Source organism: Perissodus microlepis, chromosome 4, assembly GCF_051167445.1.
Source record: "Perissodus microlepis isolate ML-2025 ecotype Zambia chromosome 4, ASM5116744v1, whole genome shotgun sequence".
NCBI classification, from domain to species: Eukaryota; Metazoa; Chordata; class Actinopteri; order Cichliformes; family Cichlidae; genus Perissodus; species Perissodus microlepis.
The window spans coordinates 22,608,968-22,629,862 of NC_140464.1; the positions used below are offsets into that span (position 1 = coordinate 22,608,968).

The window sequence follows — 20,895 nt, forward strand, 5'->3', positions numbered from 1 at the left end:
TGCAAAAACAGCACGAGGACATGTCACATTTTTTTCTTTTCCAGTAACAACAACATAAAATAAATCAATAATTTCATAGTTGGTTTGTATTTGTATATGAAAATAATTCCTGCATGTATATCTTTAGTTTTTGTGATTATTGATACACAAGCACTTCAAAGAACAACTTTTTTTTTTTTTTCCAAACTTAAAAGAAAGTCAAGTGAGTCAACACGAGAAAACGAGTACAAGCTGGTTGAGAATCCCTTTGGAGATATAGGAACAGGTTTTCACATTGCTTGGACAAAGCTAACCACAGCATGACCACAGCACTCTGTTCCATTTGTTTATGAAGTAATTCAAGTCTTTTATTTTTGTAAATATTTCTGCCTAATAAGATAAACGCCAGCTTATGAATAGCAGGCACTGATTGAATTAATGTTTTTATTTTTTCACGGTGTGGTTGGCGTTTTGATTAAGAATACATGTCCTCTTTCATACTGATGCTTTTTAGGGGTTTTAATTTATATGTCTGGTGTTTGTTCCCTAGAGTGTCGACCATCTGCTCTTGTACCTCATGATAAACTCTCTGTCACACCTCTCCATGTTGTCACCTTTTGTCATTGTCTTCATAAACGCCTACATGCGAACCACTGCCATCCAACTGACGGTCCTACATACCTTCCCAGACTCACTTATTGTGTCTGTATGCTCGCCCAAAGCAAACATACAAATATCCGCATGTGCAGGTCATTTACTTTTTATGTTTATGTCATAACAAGAAAATGATGAGTTACTAATTATGCTATAGTCTATAGTGTGTTCCTCTTGAGCGACATTGCACATGTGTCTGTAATATTCAATCTAACTCATTTGCAAAGTTGAAATAAATAATTTGATGAAAAATATGACATTAATAATCTAAACAGAGATTTCGAGATCAGCTGTAACGTACACTCAACCATAGAATACAGGCCTAATATTAATATTCGGCTATGCAAACACTTTTAACACCAAACGGTTAAAATAAAAATATAACTGACATATGCACTAAATGCACAGTTTCATTATGTTTGAGAGTGCAGAGCAATGAAGAGATCACAGCGATGCTAGAAAATGATTTCAAAAGAAAATCCATAAAACTCCAAAGTTATTGGTTCTTATATCCAGAAAAACTTAATTGTGTGCAATAACAATAAACGAACATTATTATTTCTCATTATTTAAGCATTGTTTTGGGAGTGGAAAACACCCCATTGGATAGAAAGTTGTACGCTGGAGAAGAAAAATGGTGTCAGACCTAAAAGAATGAATAATGTCTACAGTGAGATGGTTTGAGGACTCCTTTATTTAAAATTTTGTAAAAGACATAGATATATAAAAAAAACTTTAAGTAAACATCAAGTGTGTAGTTTGCTGCACGTTTTCTTTTTTCATGTAAATTTGAACATTTTGATTTGTGTATTTGTATTTTTGCATATGTTTGTTGGTTTGATGTTTTGTTGTAGTTTGTCAAAAATATGAAAAAGAGTATTGGTAAGGTAACAGTGGGACAATAATCTATATGTCAGGTATAATTGAATGTTTTTCTATATTCAGTCAGGCTGTAACAGCTGACCGTGGTCCTTGATCGTGTCCCTCTATGTCATTGTAAATGACATCATCATGTTTTTCCTGACACGCCTGCACTACTTGCAGAACTTTTGCAAGGCGCCGGTCCAACGCAGACAGATGTTGTTCTGAGAGGAGAGGGGCCACTTGTGACAAAGGATCCTGAGTCAGCGATTCCCGCATGATGTCGCTCAGTCGGAAATCAGGAAGAGACAGCAGACGCAAGCGGAGGAAGGTGGAGCGACGGATCCTGTGGAGATAAGTTGTGTAAGGGGATGGAGAAAATTTTGGAAAAGGAAAAAAGAAACTGGGAAAGAAAGATATGTGAACTAAAGCATCTAATTTTAAAATCTTTTAACCGTATGCACCATGTCGTTTCCACCTTTGGTTGTCTTTTGATCATTTATTAATAAAAGAAGTAGTTTGATGCCATGCTGTGGGATCATGTAATATTATTTACACCTCTGGTGACTCAGGTACAAATCCTGTTCCCAAGCAATATGTTGTTTTAACCTTTTAGCCGTGTTACACTGAGATTATGTAAATGTATTCTAACAAACTAGATAAAATGAACACTTGCTAATGTAATGTTAATTGCCCACTTACAATTTAATAGCTTGATTACCCATAGAGCTACAGCAGCTAACATCACTGTGGTCAAAGCAATCACATTAAAATTCCTTTATGAGTTTTTTGAATGTTGTTGTAGTATTTCTGTATAAAACAGCTCGGGAAATGCCATAAACAACTATGAGATTTTACCATGAATATCATATCTTAAAGGCCTTGTAGGAATTGAATACAAATATAGGGTGTACGTATGTTTGGCAACTAAAGTCACAGCCTTAACAGCAGACAAAGCCTCAGAAACAGAAGCTGCTGCTTTAAGCTCGCAGCCTCTGAGTGCTGTACACCTGCTTTCATTTCAAGGTGGGTGTCCAACATTAGCAGCCCATAGTTTCATTACTTCCACTGCATGATATCTTGTGGCCAGAAAATACGTTTTAGCATAATCTCATCATGCCAAAGTGACCTTTGACCTCTGCATTGCCATCTTCTATTAAACATTCCTGAGGCACATTTTGTGAGGTTACAGGCTTGAAGAATTTCCTTAAGCTGAGGCGTAAATTTCAGGGCGCTGGCAAGATGGACTTTTGGCCATTTACAATAGAAATGTGCTTAGAAAGGCTCATTCTATTATTAACTGTGTGAACCATCCACTTCACAGTGAGTTTTAGTTGTTGCCTTCCGGCCGCCGTTTTAGAGTACCTCCGAGGAGGACTAAAAGACTCCAGGTCTCTTTTATCCCTACTGCGTCTTGTCTCCTTAATGGCAAATAATTGTCCTTGAACTTTCTATCATTATTATTGTTATTATTATTTTATAGTATTGTTCTGTTTATTTTTATCCTGCTGCTAAACTAATTTCCCCTTGTGGGACAATAAAGAAATTGAATTGAATTGAATTGAATTAAAGGACATATTAGATTGATGAGAATTTGACGTATGAGAGGTTGACTCATAACTTTACCTTTGGGGACCAAAATCCAATCATGTCATCTTAAATTTGAAAATAGTCTCTCAAGCTGTTTCTGATGTATCAAGATCATGAGAATGGTGTGATGTGAGGATAATATAAATCCATCAGGCAACAAGTGGCATTAGCTTAGTTGTTTTTAGGTATCTTAATGCAGAAATGTTACTAATGTGATGTACTTCTTCGCTAGAGTTGAGAAATTCTACCACACCTTGTGGGTTTATACACATTTGAAAACTTGACACTGACTCTTTTCTTACACCTGTCCTCCTGTCCTTCATTTTTCAGCGCACAGATCAGTAAGCACACATCTTTTTTCTTGTTTTACCTGCAACACTGCTGCAATGGAGCTAGAATGGATGGCTCATCTTGAGAGTGACGCCCAAACCTAAAAAAACAAAAAAACAAAAAACAGGATCAAAAACATTTATTGACGAAAAACTAACCAAACACCTGAGAAAATGAAGTGTAACACGAGATAAGAAGGATCAAAGTTTTGGTACTCACGCCCGTCCATTATCAAGGTGCAGAAGAAAAGTGTTGTTGCCAAATTGCTCAAACGTCTCATAGTGATGTCGGTCCATGTTGCCTTCAGATGGAAAACAATCAAGTATTACTAAAGGTTTGTGACACTGGGAATGTTATAAATACTGTTTAAAAAACTCTTAATGCTACTGAAGGGAACATCACACTGCTATTTTACGGACTCACTAATTTTATAGTTAAAATTCCTTTGGAAAAAAAGAAAATAAGGAGCGTTATACAGATGAGTGACTCCTATCAACCAGCAAACAAGTGGCCTAACTGACTCATGAGGAAGTCCAGGACAGCCATATCTATGAGATCCACCAGTCTGGTTCCTTGATTGTAAGAAGGTGTCTGCTTCACTGTATCACAGTAAGCTGGGTCTTTTTCCCACCTGGGAACAAAAGAACAGAGACACTCAGACAGACAAAGGAAAACAGATCATGACCTTCCTGTTAACAGTTTTTATTGTTTCCCTTCATATTTTTCTGCTTTTGGGGTTCGAGTTAGTGCAGTTCACCTTTGCTGTCACCTCATTTTGTAGTTTAGGTTAACTCAGATGTTTGAATTCAAAACTTTATCATTAAAAAGAATGCAGATTCTGGATATAGTGCCTATTTATTTTAAGATTGTTTATATCTTGCAAGTCGTCACAGATACCACTAGAGGGCAGCAAACACCCACGATTCTCTAAACGCTTTAGACCAGGAACGTCAAACTTGTTTAACATCATGGGCCACATACAGCCCATTTTGATCTTAAGTAAGCTGGACCAGTGAAACTCCCCAGTGCAAAGTAGCTTAACTGCACATTTAATCCCTGAGACATCTCAATATAAGAAAAAGAGGTGCAACGTCTCAGTATTTCTACGTGTTAAAGAAATGCTGAAACAAGTCAGCACAACTCTTTGGGCCTAAATTGTAAAAAAAAAAAAAGTGTAAAATTCAACAACATTCTGGTAACTCATCGCCCAGACTGTCCTGTAATTATAAAGTGGACAGATTTGTTAATTAACAGAAAATGTTAATTTTTTTTTTACTTTTATTTTTGTTTTTTAATGTGGTTACATTGTAAAAAAAACATTATTCTATAGCAATAGTGAAAAAACAGTAACTTTCTTCTCATGTTTCTTTATCTGTTACATTATTTTTGTAGTATGAGATGTTTATCAGCAGGACAAGCTATAAAATTTATGAAAATACCATTAAAAGTCCAAAATGTTTGCAGGGCCAGTTCTGGCCCAAGGGCCTTATGTTTCACACCCCTGGTCTAAATCTAGATCTTTATTTACACTCTATGGCACACACTTATCAAAAGTTCCATGAGAGCTGCTTAATAGACAGTATTTTACTAATACCTAAAATACACGCAGGAACTGTTTCTATTATCTTGTACTGTCTGTATTAGATTGTAAGCAATATTACTACAAGGTTAGTAATCATCCTTCTATTGAGCAGGGGTTCAGATTGTTTAAAAGAAAGGCACTGTGATCATTAGAAGTGACTCATTAACAAAGCATTCCAATATTTTTAGCTTTAAAAAGAAAAACCATTAACAGACGACATCCAACGAAACTCCTAGACTCCTAAAAGTCTCGTTTCAAAACAGGCCACTCAATATAATGTCATCAGTCCATCCATCCATCCCCACTTACACAATTCAGGGTCGTGGGGGGACTGGATGCTAGCCCAGCTGCAATAAGGTGAGAGGTGGTGTACACCCACAGAGAGACAGACAGCCTTTCTCACATTCACAGCTATGGACAATTTACAATCACCAATTAACCTAATATCACTAAATATATAATTCCATTCAGGCATTTTCCCGCTCACAGTTAGGACGTTTCTAAACATGTACTCTGTTCAGTTGTATTAAACTACAGTCTGTATGTTAGTCAGAGGTATGATCAGTGAACCCACTGTGCAAGCTTGGTGCGGCTGTAAGATCGCCTCCATGGGGACCTCCAGGACCTGCGAGGGGCAATGGTGAGGTCAGGCAGCATGGTAGCCAGGGAAACCTCCAGCATATGTGGCTGACCGCACACCGGGTGCTCCACTGAGCAGTAGTATTCACACTGCCCATAGAAACACACGTTCCCAGCTAGAGAGACAGCCATATATTAAAAATAAAGATTTTAGCAGAATTCAGTCCAATTGTTAGTTTTTGTTAAATAAACTGAGTGCTGGCGTGAGCCAACACTTACCCACATGCACCTGCACACATACCAGGGGAAGTGAAGAAGGTCTTAGACAGCCTGCGGTCGGTGGTAATCTCTTTGATCTCTGTGGTAACATTGATGAGCCGTCCAACCACTGGAGGGATTCTGTTAAAGCCCAGCAATCTGAGAAGGAGGAAAATACAGAGCGAGATGAAGAGATGGAGCGAGTACAAAGAAAATACATTTAAAAAGGGAACACAACGTGTCAGCAAGAGCACAGGAAGTGTTTTCTTTTTTTAATCTTTATTTGTGTGGAGCATTAACGTCCTGTTTACTGGAACACCATCATCACATTCACGCATTGCACTGTGACACCAGAAAGCTGCCCAGCGCTATGACCCTCTGACCTCCTGGAAACTCTACAACTCCACATGTACACCAGGATCAAGACCTTGCTCAAGGGCACGACAGTGGGGTTAGTAACCACAGAAGAAGTGCTGCTTTTTCTCTTTACTTATCCAGGAAAGTGCAAGAATGAAACACTTGGTCAGGTTTTATTTTTCAGCTACCACTGAGTGCTATTAAAACCTTTTCACACTTCTACACCCTGCGACATCTTCATGAACAAAACTCTCAAGTGCCTGAAGTGTCACCTGTTGTGCGCCTGCCCTCAAGGACGCCTGCTACCTGCTGATCGGATGTGTAATGACGCGTACCTGTCAAGGTGAAAGGCAGCGATCTCGGCGTTGTGTCTTTCAAAGTCAGAGAAGTAAAAGAGGTTTACATCAGTCTCTGCATGTCTGGATTGCCTGTGCAACAAACAAAAGCGAGCACATAAACATGCTGCTATAAGCGCATCTTGTCATTTACTAGTCAGCATCACAAAACACGGCAACAGGATGAATGTTTCTCAGACCGCTGCATTGCACCGGTGTCTTACTTCATGGGTTTGAGCAGAGCTTGTCCATAATTTGGGAACGATATGAGCAGTTTCAGTTGGGTGCCTCCTTTCTTTTGAACTAAAAGATACAAAGAGGATAGATATCGGGAGCACAGCAATAATACAAAGGCAGATCATTGCTTACACAAGCACTCTTTATCATATTGATCAGCAACTGATAAGAAACGCATCACTGAGATGCATACAATTTAGATTCACTGCAGTGCATTACATCAGTTCCTCCACATGGTGGCCTGTTTTATAGTCAGAGCACCAACTGCCACCTCCATTTTGAGCATTACTCCAAGAAAACATGTATAAAATCGATTTATCTTAGTGCTGAGGCCCAATATTATGCATCATTATTTTTAATACTAATGCTTATGTTATTCTTGTAAAGCCTTTGCATATTTATGATACCTTAAAATATTCCCGGCTGCTTCTAAACAAGCAGATTAGAGTATCATTTACATGCTTTGCCAGTAACGTCACCCCGTTTTACCTTCACAGAGGTCTGCATCGGACGGTTTCGATTTTTTTTTCTCCCCCATTCTTTCATCCCATCAAACCTGACCCACTTTATCCACACTTCAGACAACTGGGCAATGTGAAGCATGTGTTTATTCTCTTTCAAGTGAACTAGTTCAAATCAAGGTTTCAGAAAAAGAAACAGCTTTTATTTGCTGCAGACCACGGCTCTGTGAGGAAATCCTGTAAATGAATAGAAAGAAATTGTTAATATAAACCAAGCTGTGCCACATTTTGATCCATAATTCGTATTTCTGATTCTGAATATGTACCCAAATTTACACAAGATATAGGTACATGCAGGAATGAGAGCTAAATGTGGGGGAAAAGGGATGACACAGTGAGAAAATTAGCCTGTAGCTGAGATTAGTGCTTAATCTGCACCATATAACACAAATCTCAATGCATTATTCATTCTGCAGCATGCTCAGGATGGGTTTGCCTGTCTAAGAGAACCAACCACAAAATGAACATGTAGACATAGGCATATGTTGATGCAAAGGAAGGTGCATGAATATTTTATGCTTATATTTTTTGCTTATGGATAGTACATCCAGTCTTTATGTAGGCACTTGTGCATAGTGGTGGGCCAGCTTGCATGTGATTTTATAGCCTTGTTCAGTTATGCACCCTTTCCATTTATCTAAGAGTTTCTCAACAGATATTAATAGTAGGTAGGATCTAAAAACATCTCTTTTAAAGTGGCACAAGTCTGAATGCCTGCAGTAACATTTATGGAGAAGCATGCGAGAGAATATAACAGTCTATGTCTCTCATGTACATGTGAGCTGCACAGTTTGCTGTTTTGTTTTTATGAATGTCTGAATATCTACATAATGGCACTTTTGTATCTCAATTCTGCTTCTCGTTTGTAATATAATTAAAACAGTAATCCGCAGTGCATTTTGCTATATGTGAGGCGGTGCATCATACAGCCACACACACACACAAAGATTCGGTTGGTCCCTCCCAAGTTTAATGATGCTTGGTTTCATATTTGAACATGCTAGTCCCTTTTTAGCATCATTTTTCAGCATGCAGTGTATATCCCGCTAATGATATGAAAAAGGTTTTAATCCATTATCTGTTTTGGGTTTGATGTCTAAAGCCAATAAACAGCAAGTGAAATTGAAAAGAAAATACACGAAGCATCAACAGGGAAACCACAGTTATATCGATAAAGGATTTTCAAGACTGATACTAAGACCAATATGTGGTGGCTTATAAATCTGATATATTCAGTGATTTATTTTACTTTCAGACACACAAAACAGAAAAAAGATTTCCCTAAATTTGTTTTTGTAGTCATGTATGAGTCCTTACTAAGACAATGGCAAAGCTGTTTGGAAATTGTCCAGTTTTATCATCTCAAGAAATAGTGGATTACTTCGCTGTAAAAGAGGTGTGTTTGGAGGAGTAAATTTGAGGCTTTCAAACATAAGGCCACCGTAGCAATTATCAAGTATGGTGGTGGTAGCATCAAGCTTTGGGGCGTTTTAGCTGCCAGTGGTACAAAGTGGACAGAATCATGAAGGACTACCTTCATGATGGTTGAAACTTGGACACAACTGGGTGTTCCAACATGACAGTGATCCCAAACACACATGGAATGGCTTTCTTAAAGCCCTGATCTCAACTCTATTGAAAATTTGTAGACTATGTTTAAAAGCCTGGTCCATGCCAGGAAACCAACCAATTTAAATGAAACCACCTCCACCAATCCTGCTGAGAAAGTGGTCAAATATCCAGCCAGATTTATGCCAGAAGTTTGTTGATCACTGACAAAAGCTTCTGGTTGAGGTGCAAGTCAGTAAGGGACATTTAACCAAACAATGAGGGTGTATATACAACTCTGAGCCTGTACTGCATGTATAATTTTATATTTGAAATCCTAATTAAATTCAAATTCTTGTTTTTTAAAGTTATTAAAGAAGTATGCTGTACAAATATTAGACCCTGGAAAAAGAATAGTTGAAAGAAGTCACTAAAAACCCCAAATTACAATGACGTTTATGGTCATGTTGATTGGGTATAAACTTTTGACTATAATCTGTGGTGTATAGGAAACCTATACTGACAGGTTGAGATGTCTGAATATCTGAATAACTTCTATACACTGGCCTTCTGTTTATAATTCTACTTGCATGTTATTCCATAGTTTGTTTGTTCCAGAGCATGTATGCAGTTCTTCTGGGGCCTGTAAGAAATCTATATACCTTCACACATCCACCTTCCTCATCCTCTCACTTTGTGTCCACAAGGAGTTGTGAGTTATATAACAGTATACCTAATCCTCCTGGGTTTGCTCTTCCATTCTCTCTAAATGTGTTTTGTCGTTTTATTTGCATACATCAGTTTGTGCCTTTATCATCCCATATATGTGTCTTGTTTCCCCAAAGACAATGCTCACTGCTGTAAATATGAGCTTTGGCACACTTTATTCTATTCACTCAGTGAATACTCAGTCTTGCCTACGGCTCTCTTACAGATTAGCTTGTTTGTAATAACGGATCAGTTAAAATGAGAAAGCAGCAGGGTTGTGACTTTGTAGCTGCTAAGAGGAATCCAAATGAACATAAAGAAGAATTTACCACAAGTTCAAAACGCAAGGTAATGACAAGCTCATTTTTTAAGTAAAGAAAACTTGCTGTATCAAACTATGCAGTCCTTAGAAGTCCCTCTTTTGGTCACCCTAAAAGCAGTACAGATTACAGATGGATGTTTTGGCAGAATATTTATGAAGGACTATGGCCTGAGCAGGTTTCCTAATTGACTCTCCTCATCGTGGCATTGCAAAACAACCTAAGTCTCATTTCAGGATGTAGTTTGTGGGAGTAGCAAGATAAAAAGGAGGTTCATTAAGAAAATTGTACCTGCCCCCCTTCCTCTGATCTTTCTGTGTCTGGCACATTTCCCAGGCCCTGTCCTTTCCTTCCAGTCTCTTTGGCCTGTTAACCCTGCCTACCTCCCTTATGTGCTCACCTGCGCCAAGGATACGCTGTGTTGCCAAATAGTGAGTCAGCTGAGCTAGGTTGGGGTCTTTCCTGTTGTACAGCTCCCAGCGAGAGATGCCCAGGTGGAACCGCAGCCAGGGAGGGTGGGTCTCCACATCAGTTGTCCATGTGACTTTGTCATAGCCTTCCTCGTGACTGTTGCTTTGCCTTCAGGAGAGTATGTAGACATAATACTATAACACCTGCAGAACTGTTTAGTTATGAACAGAAATTCAGATATGAAACAAACTGCAGTTTTAAAATAAGTTAAAAGTCTAAACACACCAATTCTGTGGAAAGTTGAGCAACACAGTAATATAAAAAAAGAGCTTCCATTGCATAATATTCATTTGGCAGCATGAAGTGACACAAGCCTCATGGCGAGGAAATAATGGGATGCTGCATTCCTTTAATAGTTATTTCTAAGCATGAAAGTGTGTTTCAAAAGTAATCTGTTGTATAGTCTATTCCAATTTAAAGACAGTCAGGTTTCTGTGGCAGAATGAAACTATATACCGACGGTATGCTAACATGCTTATAGAACAAAATCATGTGAAATAGAAAATTACATCCTCTTTCAATTCTAAGGTTTTACATATCAGGATTTATTGAATAAACATGAATTCCTTACCAGGTTCTACAACTATTTAAACTTGACATTAACAACAACAACATGCGACACATTAAACCATGTGATTATTCATTAACAGTAGCCTCGAGAATCACCTTCAGCTGTAATAACTTTAAGTAATTTGTGCTTGGGATCATTGTCCTGCTGCATGACCCAGTTTTAGCCAAGCTTTAGCTGTTGGAGGGATAACCTGATGTTTGACTCTTGAATACTTTGGTATACAGAAGGGTTCATGATCAAAACAGACTGCAAAACAAGCCCAGAATTATCACCCCTCCATCACCATGCTTGACAGTTGGTATGAGGAGTTTATGCTGATATGTTGTGTTTGGTTTTCTCCAAACATGGCGTTGTGCATTATAGCCAAACATCTCCTCTTTGGTCTGTGCAAAGGATGTTGTTCCAGAGGTCTTGCAGTTAGTTTGGCTATAACTTTTCAAACCTAAGCTGTGCTGCATGGTAATCCTTTCAAAGAAGATATTCTTGTTCACTCTTTTTCTCATCATACTGTCATGACCTTTAACATTTAATAGCTAACTGATGCTTGTAGAGTCTTATGTTGTCAAGACGTTTGTCAATGAACAAGATTGTTTTGAATGTTTTCCACTTGTGAATAATCTTTCTCGCTGTAGAATAATGGACAGCAAAGTGGTTGGAAGTGGCATTACAAGCCTTCCCACATTGATGTTTTACGTCAGACCTGCAAACCTCTGCATTTATAGAGGCGCCTCAACTTGCTGATGACCAGTTAATAAAATGCATTTGATTAGCAGCACCGGGCTGCTACTTACCCTCTTAATTCTTAAAGTAGCAGCAACTGTAAATGAATTTTTTTGTTAAAAAATAATGACATGGTGTCATATGTGGCATGGTGTTTGAGGTTGTATTTACTGCATTTTAAGCCCACTAAGAACCAGATAATTTTTATGGTGTCCTGTGTGTAAAACCTTAGAACTGAAAGAAAATGTACTTTCTATTTCACATGATTTTAAAATTCTCAGGGTTAAAACATTAATTGTTTACTTCTAATCAGTTTGTGTTAGCAGTTTAGTTTTGACTATCTAGCTAGAAAAACAGAATATTGTTTTTTAATTTAGTTTACAAAATTTACAGATCAACAAAAATCTAATTTACTATTATAAAATGAATAACAATCAAATCGTCATTTTACACTAAAGACATGCATGGTGTCGCTAGCTGATGAGCATAAAGGTCTGCTGGATGGGACTAATATTTCATAGCTACATCAGTAAAGAAAGTAAAGTAAAGTAACCTTTGAATGTTACCAAATGAAAAGCGGGCTACTGTAATTAGGGCAGCTTAAAGAAGAGCTAATCTTTTAGAAACCAGTGTTAATTATTCTAGGGGAGCTTCACAATGATGCAGAACGTAGGGCAGGTTATTTTCAAAGCCCTTCATGTTTCTATGTTATTAAAGTGTTTTTGGCATCTTTTTTACTCACCACTCGCTATCATCAGGGAAGATGTCTTCGTTCTCTTCTTCCTGACTTTCCGTATCCTTTGCATCTTCTTCTGTTTTCAGCCTCATTAGCCAATCATCTTGCTGCAGCTCTGGCTGTGGCAGATTGTAAAGCGGATGCTTGAACAGTGCCTCAAGCTTAGAAGGACCATTGACTTTCTGAATTATTTTTCCAACTCCAATCAGTTTCTTTGACTTCTCAGCGACCTCATTTAATGAGCCTCGGACTTTATGGTGTAACATGTTTGCAGTCGGTTTGTGACGCACTTCATCGTGGGGGCGACTCTGCAGTTTGTTTGAGGTGGCAGCATCAGAAGCAGGAGACTGGGAGACAGACTCGTGATGCTGAGTATCTGTTCTGGGAATGGAGGAGGAAGAGGAAGAAGTGGGGAAAACACAGGCAGTCTGGAGGACTGAAAGGCAAAAAAATGCCAGAAGGACATGGAGACTGAGGGACAGACAAGCCAGTCCCAGATAGATGGAGCGAGTGGACTGACCCAGGTTCCGTCTAACCATGCTGGAAGATAAAAGGATAAAACAGACCAAGGAGGCCTGTCAGCATTTCAGACTTGCACATGATAAAAGATTTCCTACATATTGCATAATACACAGACACCCAGATAAACAGCAGCATGTATTTCATGCTTACTTGTAAAAACAGACCTACCATATACCAGATTTCATGGTAACATGCTGTAATGCAGCTGGACTAGGCAAACTGCTGGTGCTTGCAACATCAGTGTGCTGCTTTGTTTGGTAGGTATGAGATTTACAACTCAAAACAAAATGACAGCCTCGTGGTCCGTGTAGCGAGAGGGAAAGTTGGGTGATCATCATCTTCATTAAAATCTGTCATTTTGGAGCCACGAGGATGGTAAAATCCCTGCGGAATTGGGAAAATGTGATAGTTCCTCTAACCATCTGTTGTCGGTGCTTAATATGAGAGCCGCGTTAGAAGTCATTAAGCTCACTCAATGTCTGTGTGGTTGCTTCCAAATATGGCAAACTGACACCATTCAAAGTGTAGTAAATGTTTTTACAGCATTATGAGCCCATTCACTGCACATGGACATTTAAAGAAAATAAAAGAATTAGAAGGATATCATAATGTCTCGAATTGTAAAAGATTTCATCATGATTTATTTATGGCTTTTGCTTCTTTCATATTAAACATGATACTTGCTTCATTTATGGTAGAGTCATATATTTATGCTGTATAAGAGTAAAGTAAAAGTAAGACAAATACACTCACTGGACACTATATTAGGTAACGGGTTGAGTCTCCTTTTGCATTCAGAACTACTTTAACTCCTAATTTCAACAAGATGCTGGAAACATTATTCAGAGATTTTGGTCCATATTAACATGGCAGAATCACAGAGATGCTGCAGATTGTAATCTCCAGTTTCACCAAATCCCAAAGGTTCTCTATTAGATTGAGATCTGGTGACTGTGGGGGCCACTTGAGTACAGTGAACTCAATGCCATGGCCAAGAAACTAGTTTGAAAGGATATGAGATATGATGTGTTATCCTGCTGGAAGCAGCCAACAGAAGATGAGTAAACTGTAGTTATAAAAGGATGGACATGGTCAGCAACAACACTGAGGTAGGCTGTGAGATTTAAACTATGCTCAGCTGGTGTGAAGGAGCTCTAAGTGTGCCAACAAAATGTCTTCCAAAACCATTACACCACCACCACCCTGAACCATTGGTAGAAGGCAGGATGGATCCATGATTTCATGCTGTTAATATCAAATTCTGACCACACCATCCAAGTGTGTCAGCACAAATAGAGACTCATCAGACCAGGCAACATTGTCCAATATTTATTGTCCAATTTTGTCGATTCTGTGTGAACTGTAGCCTTGGTTTCCTGCTCTTAGCACCCAGGTGACCCTCGTGTGGTCTTCTGCTGCTTATCACCTAAAAGCAGTTTGGTAATTCTCCTCTGCCCTTCGGCATAAACAAAGCTTTTTCCCCATTCAATGAATATTTTCAGTTTTATGGACCATACTTTGTAAACACGACAGATGGTCATGTAGGTAAATGCCAGTACACAGCAGTTTCTGAAATACTCAGACCTTCCTGTCTGACATCAACAAACATGCCACGTTCAAAGTTACTTAAATGACCTTTCTCCCCCATTCTGATGCTCAGTCAGAACTCCAGCAGGTTGTCTTGACCATGTCTACATGCCTAAATGTGCTGAGTTGCTGCCATGTGATTGGTTGCATTTCCAAGCAGCTGAAACAGGTGTACCTAACAAAGCAGTTAGTGATTGTAAGTCATATAAAATGTAGAAACCAAAAGTATTTACTAAGTTTGTTCTTTTTTTCTGTTCGTGTTGATACTACCAGAATAATACTGAACTTTTAAAAATTCACGAGCACAGTCACAGTCATCAAGATGCTGTTAGACATCTGCCTGGGTCTTCTAAGTTTAAACATAATTGAAATAATTGTGATATGAAGGAAAAGGGTGTGAAGCACATTTTACACACAGTAAATTTTTAAAAATCCCAGCAAACCCTAAACACAGCTTTTGTGAGGCCAGCTATTCATCCTACTTATTGTCACCAACAGTCCTTAATGCACAGCTCTTACTGAATGTGTGACTGAATAGGAAAACAGGTTGAGAGAGACATGCGTGCATGCGTTCACACAGCAGTAGTTAAGCATGAAACTACCAGGCAATCATTCGCATAAAATTCTCAAAGAAAGAAAAGTTCACTAAGAAAATCAATATATTATTGATCAATTTGCTGCTCCCAAATTCTTTATGTGGAGCAGCAGACTGGAGACTTACATCTCTTTCCTGTCAAGACCTTTTTTCTTCCCACTCTCGCTCCGTTCCACTCCCCTGCATGTGTGGACTAGAAAGAATTTAGTAGTAATTTTCTGGTCCTGATCTTACCCAGTAAGACTGCATTTGTGTGTTTGTTTGCTGTCATGCGGTCACTGCAGCGCAAACAGAAAACTGGCGTGTTGCGGTGACCCGTGTCTCTGTGACCCAGAGTTACGATATTTTACTTTGGATCAATGCAGATTGCATAATTAAGTCAATACTAAACACAAGTCCTGTTAGAAGTGGCTCCGAATCAGGATGTCACTATTTGTGATTGGTAGGTATCACCACGTATTCAAAAACTATGGATCCATTAGTTCTTCCATTGTAGCTCACCTTGCTTCTCTTTATATTTTCTTCTCTTCTCATAGGCCCTGACTTAAAATGATAATCATTTTTGCCCACTGGATTTGACTTTCAAGAGGACACTTGATGCAGTTTGTGGTTTGTGTTTGAGGAGATACATATATATATATATGTGTGTGTTTATATACATATACTCCAAGTGATGTCCAATGCAGCAGGCTAGATCCACTTTAGATTAGATTCTGGCAGCGCAGGTGCACACACCCACATAATGAATTGGTATTCTGAAAGAGCTCAGATTAAATCAAATATTCATTTTGTCTTCTTTCAACCTGCCTCTGTCCTTTATCATAAGCCATCCATCTTGTATTTCATTCCACGGCTTTAAAATCCTTTTCTACGACTTTCGATATTCGGTGCCTTATGGGAATTGAAAAATTGTTCTCTCCTGCAATCTAATTAGCTAACGAAATGTTCCTATTAATTAGCTCACTTTGCTCTGAGAGACAATGTATTATTTATGTTGAGGCAGGTCCCAGTAGAACAGATTGATGTTTTCCAAGCCTGCGGCAGTATGCTGTGGCATTATAAGACGGTTCCTGTTGTTTCATTACTTGCAAACAACTCTTAAACGTCGCAAATCAGGTTACAGTTAAAACACACATGCATAAACACTAGCATATAGAAAGGGAGAGAAAGAGAATAGATGACTAGTTACAGTTCTCATACTTTAAAATGCATGACGAATTTATTCCAATTACTCATCGTGATGATAATGTCTCTGCAGTCGTAAACTGGAATAATACTTGGATGTAATGTGGACTGGAGCCATTGAAGCTTTAATGATTCATGGCCTGATGTGCTAAAGTGCGGTGATGTTTTAATGCATTTTCAATGAAGCATAAAAGTAAAAGTGTGACGAGTGCATCAGAATCTATTTGGATGCATTTTCAGTGTTTGGAGGAGGCTTGTGCTGCACGCTGTATGAGGTTTTGCAGATTAGCAGGGAAACAAATGCTCTGTTTTATTTTTTGAGCTTAAAAGTTCCTCCAGTTCATCCAGAGGGAAACATTACTTATTATAATTCACGGCTTTTTTTGTAGTGCTTTTATTTATGTAGCAGCAAATCACAACAACAGTCACCTCAAAACGCTTTATACTGTAAGGTAAAGACCCCACAATAATAGAGCAGAAACGCCAACAATCAAATGACCCCCTGTGAGAAAGCACTTGGCAACAGTGGGAAGGAAAAACCACCTTTTAACAGGAAGGAAGCTCCAGCAGAACCAGGAAGATGGGTTACAGCAGCAGAAGACCACACCTGCCACTCCTGTGAGCTAACAACTAAGACTACCATTCACATAGGTTTCACCAAATCTGGACAATAGATGATTGGAAAAATCCTGCTGTGATGAGTCTTGTTTTCTGCTGCAACAATCAGATGATGGGTTTTAGAATTTGACATAAACAACATAAAAGCATGAAACCATCCAGCCTTGTATCGATGGTTCAGGCTGCTGGTGGTGCTGTAATCGTGTGGGGTAGGGGAAGGGAACTCCAGGCTTCGAGAGAGGGCCGGTGTCCTGCAGGTTTTAGATGGTAAATGGTAAATGGACTGGTTCTTATATAGCGCTTTTCTACTCTTCTGAGCACTCAAAGCGCTTTACACAACTTGTGCATTCACCCATTCACACCTGCCACACCCATTCGCACAAGCACATTGTTCTAAGTGCTTTCGTTTTTGAACTACATTAGGGGTCAGCAACCTTTCACATCCAAAGAGCCATTTGGACCCGGTTTCCACGCAAACGAAAACACTGGGAGCCGCAAATACTTTTTGACATCTAAAATGAAGATAACACTGTATATATTGTTTTTTACCTTTATGCTTTGTGTGAACAACTAAGGTGTGTTGCTTATGAAATCCTTGAAGTGCTAATGAGAAAATTACATTTTATTTATGTAATTAACACATTTTGAACTCTTAAAGAAATATAACAAAAGGAAAGACACCCAGCTGAACTAAAATGATCCATGTAGCAAACAAAAACTGTGAGCTGCCACCCTTATATTGCCTTTGGGCTTTTGGAGCCTTGACCTGACCGAACTTCTGCTCCTGAACCTCTGCGCACAGCGTCTGCAAATCCGGGCTGTACGAAGTCACTTTCATCTTTACGCAGGACTGTAAGCTGTCATCTGTGAGGCGTGAGCGGTGTTTGTTTTTAACATAGTTCACGGTGGAGAACAGCTGCTGACATAATGTGGATCCGAAAGTCCATAATTGGCCTACCTGGGGTTGAAAGTCTTGATAAATGCACGGCGTTTCGGCAGGTACACCGGCTTCCGCGAGTGTGACGCTTAATACCAACTGAACATTGTTTAACTGTATCACTGTATACCTGATTATTCTTGCTGACCAAGTCCTTTCCTTTATAACCACAGTGTACACATCTTCAGATAGCTGCTTCCAGCACGATAACACACTATGTCACGAATCTCAAAATATCCCAGCTGGATTCTAACTGTTTGATGCTATCATGTCAATATGGAGCAAAATCTGTGAAGAACTGCTTCCAGCACTTTATGTCGAATGCTTCCAACCCAGTATTAGCAGTAGCATGTAACGAGACATAGTCGTCATGCTCCAAATTATGTTAAATAGGCCATTTGTTTGAAATGACTTGTTTGAAATTATTTTCTGAATGGATGCTAATACATTAGTAAGTATTGAAAGGATAATTACAGTGTATTCCATCATGCTGCACTTCTCATTGATATAGTTAGTGTGGTTCTATTGGTCATGCCAGCTTTTTACAGGGGCCTCCTGTGTAGCAACTTGCTGACTGCCCTATTCCTCTGCAGACAATGGGGAGAGAACATTTTATAAGATTTTTAAGACTTCAAAACAAGAAAAACATACAACTTACAAAGCACCACTGAAGAGGTTTTTCCAAACAGCAAGAGCGCCTTTTAAAGTTTGGATGCTGAGCTGTTTCACCAAAGACATATGTGGAGTGCAGCACATTATGCCTGCGCCCCCGTGCCCTCTTGTCCCCATCAAAGGTTGCAGGGTCTGCTGCTTTTAAGGGAAGATTGCTGATGTTTTCAAAGCTGACACAATTCACTGAAATCCAGCACACTCGTTCTAACGGCGCTCTGATCACAGAACATCAGCAAATCCATTTTAACACAACATATTTTAAATTTGTGTTGCGTCCACCGTTTTTTATTTTTTTATTGCTTTTCTCTCACTCACCCTCACATAAATCACACCCAAACACTCCCATTCAAACAGTGAAAAACATCCTTCAAAGCTTTGAAGCCCCGTTTCCCTCGCAGCAGTTGCGGCTTAATGTAGGTTGCTTGGAAACAACCCAGAATTTGGCACCTAATTGGAGCGTGCGTGTGCTCCATTCAGCGGGCAGGCGGCTGGCGACTCTGTTGTGCAAACTCAGGATAATTAGACAAAGTGAATTCTAGATCACATCTGGCACAGTGGAGGGAGAATAAGCAACAGAGGGCCTATTGGATCATGTGGAGTGTTGACCGCTGAAGGCCTCAGAGATTTAACGGCTCTGTTTTTTTGTCTATGCTTGCGTGCACTTGCAAGAGTACTTGCAATTTTATTTGCCTGTGTCCTTATTTGTGTACTAGAGATAGCACATGTGTGTAAATTAGTGTTCTGTGGCACTACTGGCTGAAAAAACTGCTCGACAGGCCTTTTGAACACGCAAGGGTGCAAGAGTTTGTGCTTCTTTTTTTTTTGAAGTACTGAGTACTGAATACAAAGAGGGTGATGTGTTTAATCACGTCAGTCGATGTCTGAAGTGCTGGAGGCGCTATATCTCCCTGTGGTTTTCTTTGTCTTTGTGCTTAACCTACACAATCTGTTTTTACGAGTGTGTGTCTGTGTGTGTGTGTGTGTGTGTGTGTGAGACAAATGCGAATGATACGTTTCATCATGTGTTTCCCGGTGTTTGATGTGGCGTAGGAGCTCCTTAGTCTTTCACTCATCATTCTACTCCCTCTCTTCCTTTCTCACTCCGCCACAGCTCATCTCTCCACCGCTCTGTCTCCCACCTGCTTTCTTTCTGCCTTCACCTCTTCTCTCTCTTCCACCCACTCCTCACTCTTCCTCCCCCACCACCTCACTTTCTTTCCTCCCCCCCCCTCTCTGTAAGCTCAGAGGCCCGGAGTCTTTGAAAGCTTTGACTCCTGTGGCTCTGGCTGCTGCTGCTGCTGCTACACTCCCAGTATGGATGGGCATGAATATTTCATCTCTGGAGTAAAAGAAGGGAGTGAGAGGTGGTTGGGGGGCAGGGTTGGTTGGAGGCGAGGAGTGAATAATGTGTAAGATGGAGGAGAAAGGGCAGGGGGGAGGGGGGAGACGTCATAGAGAAAGACAGGTGAGTGCAGCAGGTACAAATTATTACAATGATGAAGAAATGCAAATGTAGACGAGATGAAAAGCTGAAAACAGGAAGAGATGGGAGTAAACACATGTGGAATACCAACTTGTGTTAGAGCAGAGTCCCTCTGCTATCCAGCCGTTTTTGTATTTGTCTCGAGTAACTCTCATCATTGTCCTCATCTACATTCCTTCGCTCCTCTTTCTTCCTTTCGGTCTCTCTTTCTCTCACTCCACATCTTGTCGTCATCCATTTCAAGGTGACAGCTTGTAGGATAATCTAATCTTGCATCTCTCCACATGGGACAATCTGTCACTGGCTCAAACAAAGCATGTAGATATGTGTTGAATATTTGTGTGCATGCTATTGTGTGTGGATGAAAGTGAGAAGAAGAAAAAAGGAATTTGACTTCACAGGAACACGATTTTTAATTTAGGGGTTTGATTATGCTAAAATGTTAATTCAATTCAATTTTATTTATGTAGCGCCAAATCACAACAACAGTTCCCCCAAGGTGCTTTATATTGCAAGGCAAAGACCGTGTGATAAAAAGAAAGCAGAGAAAACCCTAATAATATGACCCTTTATGAGCGAGTGCTTTGGCGACAGTGGGAAGGAAAAACCCCGTTTAACAGCAAGAAACCTCTGGCAGAACCAGAGTAAGACAGGACAAAGACATGCTGTGGAAGAGAGTGAGAGAATAATAATAAGTAATGCTTTGAACAACACGATTCATTTATAACTGTAAAAAAATTGCTCTAGGGTAGTGATGTCACATACATGACAATCTCCTGATGCAGATATCGTTCCAATATTGTCTTTTCTACATTTCTTTAAACACATGACCCGTTTGTAAAAATTCATCATCGTCTGTGTTGCTCGTTACTCTTCTCTCTTTGTGCCAAGTCACATCACATGTTTACAATATAATTAAGTCTAACACTGGCATCAGTG

General features: G+C 39.4%; 1 protein-coding gene across 1 annotated transcript; it reads right to left on the reverse strand.

Annotated features, from left to right (window-relative positions):
• Positions 1-1,315: 1,315 nt before the first annotated feature.
• On the reverse strand, positions 1,316-15,275 carry LOC146388922 (extracellular serine/threonine protein kinase FAM20C-like). Its single transcript, XM_084926497.1, has 11 exons — positions 15,188-15,275; positions 12,364-12,897; positions 10,260-10,438; positions 6,750-6,828; positions 6,526-6,618; positions 5,877-5,992; positions 5,571-5,751; positions 3,936-4,045; positions 3,634-3,715; positions 3,455-3,514; positions 1,316-1,840 (listed from the first exon to the last, which is right to left on the reverse strand). The coding sequence occupies exons 2-11, from the start codon at positions 12,894-12,896 to the stop codon at positions 1,579-1,581; spliced, it is 1,695 nt and encodes a 564-aa protein (XP_084782623.1). The 5' UTR covers position 12,897; positions 15,188-15,275; the 3' UTR covers positions 1,316-1,578.
• Between the last annotated feature and the right edge of the window lie 5,620 nt (positions 15,276-20,895).